Genomic DNA, 11,505 nt, shown 5'->3' on the forward strand with positions numbered 1-11,505 from the left:
GTTAGCACATGCAAAGCCTTAACACTCAAGTTAGCACATGCAAAGCCTTTACACTCAAGTTAGCACATGCAAAGCCTTTACACTCAAGTTAGCACGTGCAAAGCCTTTACACTCAAGTTAGCACGTGCAAAGCCTTTACACTCAAGTTAGCACGTGCAAAGCCTTTACACTCAAGTTAGCACGTGCAGAGCCTTTACACTCAAGTTAGCACGTGCAAAGCCTTTACACCTGATAACTGAGTTATCATGCTTTAGCCAATCGAGCCCATGTTAATGTAACCACCATTCATAATTACATTAACATACTCTAGTTTACTGTGCTGGCAAATCTCCATTGATTTCAAGACTTTGCACGTGCAAACTAGGGTGCTAAGTAGTTAGCACATGCAAACTACTTAGCACCCTAGTTTGCATGTGCAAACTACTTGGCACCCTAGTTAGCACATGCAAACTACTTAGCACTTTAGTTAGTTAGCTTTTAGGCATGATAACTGAGTTATCAAGCTTTTGTGAATCAAAACCACACCAGAGCCACCTGATTCCCTTCAGTGGGGGTAGTCCAACTGTGATCTAACTTTGTGATATCTGAGTCTCATAAAACTCTATATTGCATCAACGTCCTCATCCGGTGACTAACGGTTATATCCTGGCCTGTAGGTGCCATTTACCAGCATGGCTGGATAATGTCCCAAAGGACCAGTTCATGAGGTTAAAACGGGACTGTGCTGAGGTGGTGGAGTATAGAAAGGAAGTAGAAGTAATGTCTGAACATTCAGAGAAAAGGGATATAGAGAAGGTATTATAGAAAAAGCCAAACTAGAAGTAGAAAAGGTGGAACGGAGGGATCTTTTGGAGAAGAGAGTGAAGAAGGAAGGGGGAGATTTCTCAATGAGATGAAACTTGAGCTATAATCCCCAGGTGGGACAAGTAAAGGCAATCATTAGAAAACACTGGGAGATTTTACATGGGGATAAGATACTGAGGGAGATACTCTCAGAATATCCATCCTTTATCCACAGAAAGTCTAGTATTATTGGACTTAAGGTGGCTACTGCAGTAAATGGGGGAGGGATGACCCAAAGAAGAGCAGGAGGTGGGTTTGTTAGATGTGGGAGGTGTCATAATTGTAATACAACTAGAGGTTATAGCAATTAACTGAAGTGGGTGGAGGGAGTGAGACATATAGAATTAAAGAGCTGATCACTTGTGACACAAAGGGTGTTATTTACTGCCTTGTATGCCCATGTGGCATAAAATACGTGGGACATACCAAAAGGGGATTAAGCTGGAGGATAGGTGAACATCTGAACAACATCCTCAAGGTTTGGGAGGAACGCCCTCTTTCTAAACATTTTACGTTTCCTTTATACCACGAATGTAAAATAGAACATGTAATATATTTTGGCCTTGAAATAATCCAGAGAGATCCAAGAGGTGGGGACTACATAGCAAAGATGTCCAGAAAAGAATGCCAATGGATCTTTAATTTGAACACCATTTTGCCGAGAGGTTTAAATGTAGAGTGGGAGATGTTCGGCTTTCTGAGATAGAGTGAATGGGAGCCACCTGATTGGAGAACCACCTGTTTCCCCAGAAGGAGCTGCTGTCATGAGAAAGAAGGGGTCAGCTTGAGGAGATATGCTATTGAAATAAGTAGAGTGGGAAGAAGAGGGTTTTTTGTATGGTTAGAATGGATGCAAACATAGAGTGAAAAGAGGAAAAAAGTGTTTTGAGCTATGCTGGAAACTAAAGTAAAGAGACCTTTATAACAACTAATATATAGACAAATAACTGACATAATAAGGGAGAGAAGACCAACAATGATGAGACATATTCCTTTGAGATGTATATGGGGCAATGTTGAGGCAAAAGTGAAAAAGTGTGTTCCCCTTTAAGAGGAGGAGAGTAGGAATGCTCTGCAGTTCCAATAAGTATTTAAGGCAGGAAGTGGAAGCAATCTGGTGATTTGATCCTGAGAAGGATGGTTGAATAGCCATCAAAACATGTCGATCTAGAGGCACCCGAACAAAGAGTATAGTTGTTCCCACCAACTCTCATCCAATTGTGCACCCCACAGCCAACATACACAGGCCTGGAGACAAGCGGCTGTGAGTGGAACGCAGGGAGTCCATGGGGAAGTGACATCACTCCCAGAGAGCAACTTGCCCGGAAGTCATATCTCCCTGGCGAATCCAGCCGGTTAATGACTGTGAGGTTTATGCGTACAGCAGCCGCGGCATGGAGGACGACTGTCTACGGACGATGAATCGGGAACGAGGTGCAAGGCCGCTGGTGGGGGACCGCATCAGAAGGTTTACCCTACAAAGCTGCTAGATTTGTGAGTCATTCAAATCTTGCAGGACTATAAGTTCCGGACGTATCAGAAGCTCATACTGGGCAGTGAACGCTCACTGAAGGGAATCAGGTGGCTCCGGTGAGAGTAGTGTGTATGGTGGTTGTATGAGTTTATGGGCATATTGTGATATGTCAACAAACTGGTAACAATATTGCTGCTAAGGATTGCGGGGTCATACAAACATTCTTTTAATGCCCTGGTGCTTAACTGGTGTTATCGATTTGACTCTTATTTTCATTTTAATTTCATTTTTATTTTCTTTTTTTATTTTTATAATTTATTCATTATTTTGATGTTTTTATGACTTTAGAAGCCAACTGATATTAACCACTTCACCACTGAGGGGTTTTACACCTTGAGCACCAGAGCAATTTTCACCTTTCAGCACTCCTTCCATTCATTCGTCTATAACTTTATCATTACTTATCACAATTAAATGAACTATATCTTGTTTTTTCCACCACCAATTAGGCTTTCTTTAGGTGGGACATTATGCCAAGAATTATTTTATTCTAAATATGTTTTAATGGTAAAATAGGAAAAATGTGGGAAGAAATGCATTATTTTTCAGTTTTCGGCCATTATAGTTTTTAAATAAAGCATGCTACTGTAATTAAAACCCATGAAATGTATTTGCCCATTTGTCCCAGTTATAAAACCGTTTAAATTATGTCCCTATCACAATGTTTGGCGCCAATATTTTATTTGGAAATAAAGGTGCATTTTTTTCAGTTTTGCGTCCATCCCTAATTACAAGCCCATAGTTTATAAAGTAACAGTGTTATACCCTCTTGACATAAATATTTAAAAAGTTTAGTCCCTAAGGTAACTATTTATGTATTTTTTTTAATTGTACATTTTTTAATTTTTTTTTAATTACAAAAAAAAAAAAAAAATTGGGGAGTGTGGGAGGTAATGAGTTAATTTGTTTTGTATAAGTAATGTATTTGTATGTGAAAAATGCTTTAGGGTGTAGTTTTACTATTTGGCCATAAGATGGAAACAGTAACTTTTTGTTTAATGCAACCTCCAAGCGTCCTTCTGGACGCTTGGAGGAAGTACTAGGAGGCTGGGAACGGGGTTTTTTTCACAATGATTGCGCTGTTTAGCGGAGAAGCAGCGGATCATTGCGGGGACGGAGAAATACTCTCCGCGCTCCCGCTGCTGCCCGCGCTCCCGCTCGCTCTAGCGTGCACTCCCGCTCGTAAACACGCCGCCGGCCGCTCGCCCGGAGATCAATGAAAGGGAAAATCCATTCCCGTTCGTTGATCTAAGGATCAACGAACGGGAATGGATTTTACCATTCATTGATCTCCGGGCGAGCAGCCGGCGGCGTGTTTACAAGCGGGAGTGCGCGCTAGAGCGAGCGGGAGCGCGGGCAGCAGCGGGAGTGCAGAAAGTACGGATTTCTCCGTCCCTGGGGGTTAAAGGATGGAAAAAGGGATGGAGAAATTCGTACGCGTGGGGGTAAAGTGGTTAAAACTGATACTGAAGTACCTTCACTCTTTTGGATATACAGTGATTTTATTGAATAAAAACAAAATAAGTCCAGCGCCACTGTCTATAGATTTTATATTCGGTTGTTTGGAAGCGGATATCCCAGATCCTGAGGGAAGGGCAGCAGGAGGAAGTGTACATATATTAGACTTCATATCGTGTAGATTGTGTGAGTTATATTGATAGCAGCGCCCTTTAATATTTGTTTTTTTAGTACCATTATAATTGCTGTGCAGTACCTGCACACAGCATTTTTACATGAAAGCAACAGGGACAGCCATACCATGCCAGGAAAAAAACACATATATAAGTAGATAACTACTTATCTAACATAATAGATGTTTTGTACTGTTCATGTTTTTATTTCTGCAAATTTTATATAGTAAATAAAGATAATTCTGTTCCTGGCATTTGCCATCTTGGCTCCCTCTTACTGAAGCCAATTCTAATGTCATTTCCTCCCTTCTCCTAGAAACTGCACTGTCATATCTAGCTTGCTTTGTAAACAAGTGAGCGCAGTAAGATCAGGTTACAGCAGCTTTACACTGAAATGCCCAGCCGGCAGCTGAGAGCGGAGCTGTGGCATGGGACATTTCCGCTGCAAGGGGCTGGAAGAAGCCCCAAGTAGGTAGATGTCGGTAGGATAAATAGCCCAATGATTCCTTTAAGGTAGCCATACATCTAGTGATCATGGGCAGATTCAACCAAGAGACAAATCTCTCTCTGATTGAATCTGATTAGAGATTGATTTGTCAGCTGCCCATACACTGCAGGCCAATACTCGATCAATTTCAGCATGTAATCTCTCAGGAATCGGGGGAGCCCGCCGCTCCTGCCACTTTCACCACCTTGCCGCTATTCCCCTATGTATAAGTGTGTATGTATATCTTATACGCTGCCAGCATGTATAGGAGATATAACGGACAGCAGCGGATTCGGGAGAGGGTGGGCAGCATGACACAGGACAGGTAATGTATAAATGCACATACATATACATGTACATACACATTTATACATACATAACCAGCGCCGGGAGTGTCTTCTCTCATTCTGATATCACTTGCCGTTAACACCGGCACCCAACCAACTGCCATGGCCTGAGATCTTACAGCGTTTCTTATCAATTAATGCAACCAAATTTGGCCCGAATTATTATTTTTATAAGTATAATAATCAAAATTTGATGGTCGATCGGCCACCAAGTCGCCTGATGTTTGGCCACCTTTATTAGTTGAGGGAACAACAAGGTGAGATAACTGGTGAGATTTGTGTGTTGTGTATTATTAGCTGTACTGGTTCCAGACTTACATTTTGTGCATGTGTCTTCATCAGCTTTTGTGGTTGTGCTTGTAGTTGTAGAAGTTGTAGTTGGAGTGGTTGTTGTAGTGGTTGGTGTTGTGGTAGTTGTTGTAGTTGGAGTAGTTGGTGTTGTAGTTGGAGTGGTTGTTGTAGTGGTTGTTGTAGTGGTTGGTGTTGTGGTTGGTGTTGTGGTAGTTGTTGTAGTTGGAGTGGTTGTTCTTGTAGTGGTTGGTGTTGTAGTTGGAGTGGTTGTTGTAGTGGTTGGTGTTGTGGTTGGTGTTGTAGTTGTGCTAGTTGTTGTTGGAGTAGCTGTAGATACCACAGGGAGTCTTCTTGTACTTGTACTTGTAGTCAAGATGTTAATAACAGGATCTGAAAAAAATAATTATGAAAAATTCTTAAAGACCGAGACAATTTTCAAACTTCTGCAATGCCTCTACTTGAGTTGAAACATCTCTGGCAATTTAATTTCGGCCCTTTGCACACTTGCACGCTGCGTCACCCTGCATTACTCTTCACCCACCACATTCCCGCCGTGAGACTTGCGCACTTCCCGCAATGTGACAGGATCAGGGTCCGGTTTAAGCAACAATGGGGCCCCAGGGCAAAATAAACCTGGGGCCCCTCCCCCAACAGATAGCCCGGAACAAAAATCGGCATTAAGGGACCTTTTTTGCAGCTGGTATAGTCAGGGTGTGAAGCCCCAATCGGTCGGAGCTCCACATTCTTGCCACCCCAGCCTGCATGGGGGACAAGGGGTTAAAAAGTTTCAGGAGGGGGGACCCCACATAATTTTTTTTTTAAATTCCCACATTCTAAACATAAAAAAATGTGAAAATAGGAAAAAATGCCAGGGATCTTCATACAGCCATATTGCGGCTGTATAGTGATCCCTGGCCAAAGCGCTGCGGCTGCGTATGGACCCCCTGGAAGCCCCGTCAGGAAATTTATTGCTCTTTCTATTGATACATGTAAAATTACACTACCGTTAGGTTTGCTACTAAAAGTGACATTTTCCGCATTTAAAAGTATACTTTTTTCCTTCGAAATTTTAAAATTGATTTTCTCAAAAACTATAAGGTCTTTTTGAAAAATAGTTTTTTCCTCTTATTCCCAATGATCTCCTTAACATATCCTGCAAATTTAAGGTTTCTAGCATTTAAGGTGGATTTTCTATTAACCATTAAAGTCGGCAGGTATTTAAATGTGTATTTTTTTTTCCTTTGAAACTGTAAAATCGATTTTCTCAAAAACTATAAGGCCGATTTGAAAAAAAATTGTTTTCCTCTTGTAGCCACTGGGGGCCCCTACAAGCTCTGGGGCCCTGGGGCAATTGCCTCCTTTGCCTCTATGGTAGCGCCGGCCCTGGACAGGATGCGCCAGAAGTATCCAAATTGCCGCAATGACGACACAAAGTCAATGGGCGATGCAGTATGTGTGCAGGTCGGGAGCGCGGTGCGACACACAGACTGATGGGTATCCCAGTGACATACTTCCTGTCCAGCAAGGGGTATGTCACTGAGCTGGGGGCGGGCCTATGAATATGATGCCGCACCGTGGTGCGTTGCTGCAATTATTAGGTGTGCAACCAGCCTCAGTCTTGTTTTTTTTTTTTCATAACAAATGGGGCTTTCTTTTGATACCATTTAATTATATTTGTAATTTACTTGGTTTTTGTTTTTTAGAGAAAATATTCATAGAAAAAAAAAAAAGATATATAATTTTCAGCATTTCTCAACCAAAAATATGAAAACATCTCAAATTGCAGCAAGAAAATGTTTAGAAACTAATAGTTTCATATGTTTTCTATGCAGAATGTCAAAATGATGTAGATTATTTACTCCGCATTACAAATTATTAAGCAAATAATATTTTCTCAGATGTTCCTAAATATTCAATGCAAGCGGTAGTAAGAATATTTTTGTCATCCACCTTTAGCATATAATTCATTTACTGTAAACCATCTCAATGATAATAGGATGTTCTAAGTTTCTCAAGAGGTCAGAGGTCCTGTGGAGCAACAACATTGTGAAACGAATGAGGGAGCACAAGGCGACGCGGGTGATGTTGTGGTGATGCAGCAGTACAGTGACTCACCTGTGCAGTATAGTGACTCATCTGTGCAGTACAATGACTCACCTGTGCAGTATAGTGACTCATCTGTGCAGTATAGTGACTCATCTGTGCAGTACAGTGACTCACCTGTGCAGTATAGTGACTCATCTGTGCAGTACAATGACTCACCTGTGCAGTATAGTGACTCACCTGTACAGTATAGTGACTCACCTGTGCAGTATAGTGACCCACCTGTGCAGTACAGTGACTGACCTGTACAGTACAATGACTCACCTGTGCAGTAAACATCAAATTTGAGGGATCCACAGAACTTGTAGACGTAATGTCCCCCAGGACAGGCTTTTACTGAAATATTTGGCCCATTGTAACATCCGGAGGCCACACTGTTAATCAGCAGAGGCACCATCTGGATCCCATCTCCAATCTTTGGGTGGCTTCCTCCTAGAGTGTATGGTTCCAGGGATCCACACTTCAGAGGTCCCACACACCCTTCCTTCAGGCTGGATCCAGTGCCAACATAACGGTACCAACCAAAGAGGTTGCGGTCAGTGGGGAATCTTCCGGTAGAGGAGATGTTGGCCAGCCGGTTGGCTCCATTGACCTGCTGGTAGTTATAACAAGGGTCCGCACACTGAGCTTCCCCACTGATCCTCAGACAGTCATGTTCACTGGTGCAGTGGCTGTCTTCTGATCTACCACATGGGGAATTCCTGTTTATATTACACAAGTAGGTGCCGTTCTGGTTGACACAGGTGTCTGTTGGAGAACACTTGTTCAGTGTAGGGCTTGCACACTCATCGATGTCCACACATAGCTTTTGCTTATTATCCCAGCTGTAGCCATCAGGACAGCATGGACTGGTGTCACAGAACTCCATGATTGTGCAGTTCCAACCATCGCCCACATATCCAGGCTTGCAGGAACACGACACGTAGCCTGACTTGGCAGCACAGTTGGCGGTTGTTGTAGAGTTGCAATCACTGCAGGCTTTGGCATCTGTTCAAATCCAGAATAAAAGACATTAACCTCCAGTACGTGATAGAAAATAAAATGAATACATTTCAGTAATAACAAAATAGATCCAATCAATATCTATAAATATTAGTCATCTATAATTTGAATTAGGTCTTATAAATTGAATTAAATGTGCAAGTCATGTCCACATTGAGATATATAGTGGAAACATTGTGCTCAAGGGCCGGTGTAAGCCACGCTGGGGCCCCTGAGCAAAAGTAACTTGGAGGCCCCTGCCAAGCAAGTCAGCTCTGTGGACCCGCTGTGCCGGACCCCCCTGGTGGTCTGACTGGTCTCCCGCTGACTGCTTCCCATGGCCCCCGCATGTTCCGTAGCTGAGCTGTCCTGTAATGTCTCATCTCTCCTGGCAGCTGCTCCGCCCCGATCTCTGTCTTCAGTCATGCTGCCTGCCTCTTCTGTATGCCCGACACGTGGTTTTTACACATAACATGTATGCAATGGAGAAGACACAGGCAGCATGGCTGAAGATGGAGAGCGGAACAGAACAGCTCCTAGGAGAGATGAGTTATTACAATGCAGTTCAGTTACAGAACATGCGGGGGCCATGGGGAGCAGTCAGCGGGAGACCACCTGGAGGGTCTGACAGAGTGGGGGACCGTCAAGTGGACGGGGTCTTGGGCTCTGGGGCCTCAATGGCAGCGGCAGCCCTGTGTGCTTCATATGCTGAATCCATCAGCAGAGGTTAAGTTCTTTAGTAGGGGACGGAAGTGGCTTCTGACCTCAAGTGACATGGACATCACTTAATGGCAAATTTGCAGATGCTTCTTTTACATTTTGAGTGGATTTCCGCACTTTAATCGGATTTGTGCAATTTAGCTGCGAGCGTCCTGCTTCCGCCAACATAGTGACCCAAATGCATCATTTCCGCCCATACATCACGTCACTTCCGGTTTTTAATTGGAAGCAATGACCAAACCAGGAAACTATTTACCATATTCTTCGGACTTTAAGATGCACTTGTTCTTAAAACTGTGGTGGGAGGGGGAATTTGGTGCATCTTTTAGTGCGAATATACATTTACCAGCCGGTGTTCTCCTCTCCTCCTCCGTCTCCCTCCATCTGCAATTCTAACCTGCAACCCCTAGAACTGGCAGCAGGTGGGAGATTAGCGATGGGGGTATGAGCAGGAGTGAGACAGCTATCCCACTGTGGGCATACATGCCAAAAACTGGTGGCAGGTGCAAGATCAGCAAGGCTTGGAATGTGCAGGAGCAAGTCAGCCATCCACACACGGGCATAACACATGCCGATAATTGGCAGCGGGTAGGAGATCAGCAAGGCCTGGAATGTGCAGGAGCTAGTCAGCCATCCACACACGGGCGTCCACCTCCACAATAAAGGGATAGGAGGTGTCGATGTGTCTCAAAATGGGTGCAGAGCAAAACAATTCTTTCAAAGTGGAGAAAGCAGCCAGAGCTTCGGGTGACCAGTGGTTGGTATCTGCCCCTTTCTTAGTAAGACTGGTGAGGGGTGCTATGACTGTGGAGTACCCATTTATGAACCTTCTATAGTAATTAGCGAATCCTAAAAATCTCTGGAGAGATTTCAGTCCCACTGGCTGAGGCCATTCCAGGACAGCAGAGACTTTGGCAGGATCCATAGAAAGGCCCGAGGTGGAAATTATGTACCCCAGAAAAGTGACAGATGTTACCTCAAAAATGCATTTCTCCAATTTAGCATAAAGCATGTTCTGTCTTAACTTGTGCAGCACAAATTTGACATGAGCCCTGTGCTCAGAGAGGTTATCTGAGAAGATTAGTATATCATCCAGATATACCAGAACAAATTTACCCAACACCTCCCTGAATACTTCATTAATGAGTTCCTGAAAGACGGCCGGGGCGTTACACAACCCGAAGGGCATCACCAGGTACTCGTAATGCCCATCGGGTGTGTTAAAGGCCGTCTTCCACTCATCGCCCTCTCTGATCCGCACCAGGTTGTATGCACCCCGCAAATCCAATTTCGAGAAAATCTTAGCATTGGTGACCTGAGTGAATAAATCGTCTATCAAAGGCAATGGATAGCGATTTTTTACTGTGATTTTATTCAGGCCCCGGTAATCAATGCATGGCCGAAGGCCTCCGTCTTTTTTCTTTACAAAAAAGAAACCTGCTCCGGCAGGCGACCGGGAAGGGCGAATGAAACCCTTAGCCAAGTTTTCACGGATGTACTCTCGCATGGCCACTTATTCTGGTCCAGACAAATTGTAGAGATGACCTTTAGGGGGCATACAACCAGATCGGAGATCGATGGGGCAATTGAAAGGGCGATGTGGAGGTAGTTTCTCTGCAGCTTTGGGACAAAACACATCTGAAAATTCAGAATATTGTTCCGGTACTCCCTCCACATGAATCCTGGTCTGACCCAAGGTTACCCTCACTAAACAATGATGAAAGCAATGGGCTGACCAGCTTGTTAGCTGACCAGTGGCCCAATTCATCTGAGGGGAGTAAAGGTGTAACCAAGGCATGCCAAGGATGATAGTGAAGGTTGTCATGTGTAACACAAAAAAAAAACAACTTCTCCCTATGCAGCACCCCTATAGTGACTCCCACCTCTGGTGTCTGAGACAGAGGGCGATTAAATTGCAGGGGGGAATCTTCCACTGCCGTAACCTGGATAGGTGGTGTTACCGGGGTGAGCGGAATACCCAGTTTCTTAGCAAATTCGTAATCCATAAAATTAGCCGCTGAGCCCGAATCAACAAAGGCCTCAGTGACTTCAGATCTATCTTCCCATGTAATCGTACAAGGAAGAAGCAACCTTTTATCATCTAGGGGTAAAAGTTGTACGCCTAGGGTATTACCCCCAACTACTCCTAGGCAGTAGCGTTTTCCGATTTCTTAGGGCAATTCTGTACTCTATGACCCCCCTCTGCACAATAAAGACATAACTGCTCTGAAATCCTGCGTCTCCGCTCCACTTGAGACAACTTTGACCGACCAATCTGCATTGGTTCAGGTGGAGGTGAAACAGGAGGAGGTGGAGTCACAGGAGGCGCAGCGTAGGACACCATCCTTACATGGTCTCTACCTCGGGTCTGTCTCTGATAGCGTAACCTACGGTCGATCCTGATGGCCGATGAAATGGCCTCATCAATGGTCTTAGGTTCAGGCTGACTTAACATAAGATCAGAGACCTCATCTGACAACCCTGATAAGAAACAATCTAACAGGGCAAAGGTGCCCCACCTGGCTGATACTGACCACCTTCTGAATTCAGCAGCATACTCCTCGACCG

At 44.1% G+C, this 11,505-nt stretch overlaps 1 protein-coding gene across 1 annotated transcript; it reads right to left on the reverse strand.

Moving 5' to 3' along the window:
• Positions 1-638: 638 nt before the first annotated feature.
• LOC137542139 (uromodulin-like) lies at positions 639-8,643 on the reverse strand. Its single transcript, XM_068263833.1, has 4 exons — positions 8,532-8,643; positions 7,497-8,223; positions 5,161-5,369; positions 639-763 (listed from the first exon to the last, which is right to left on the reverse strand). Exons 1-4 carry the CDS (start codon positions 8,641-8,643, stop codon positions 639-641), a joined length of 1,173 nt encoding a protein of 390 aa, XP_068119934.1.
• Between the last annotated feature and the right edge of the window lie 2,862 nt (positions 8,644-11,505).

The sequence above is a fragment of the Hyperolius riggenbachi genome, chromosome 2 (assembly GCF_040937935.1).
Source record: "Hyperolius riggenbachi isolate aHypRig1 chromosome 2, aHypRig1.pri, whole genome shotgun sequence".
NCBI lineage: Eukaryota > Metazoa > Chordata > Amphibia > Anura > Hyperoliidae > Hyperolius > Hyperolius riggenbachi.

Excerpts from the sequence above, each read along its gene's own strand:
- LOC137542139 (XM_068263833.1), bottom strand. The coding sequence starts at position 8,643 with ATGACTGAAGACAGAGATCGGGGCGGAGCAGCTGCCAGGAGAGATGAG. Across the intron at positions 5,370-7,496 it reads GATGTTTACTGCACAGGTGA|AACAACCACTCCAACTACAA; the intron begins GTCATTGTACTG and ends AACCACTACAAG. Across the intron at positions 764-5,160 it reads TGAAGACACATGCACAAAAT|ACATTACTTCTACTTCCTTT; the intron begins GTAAGTCTGGAA and ends CTGAATGTTCAG.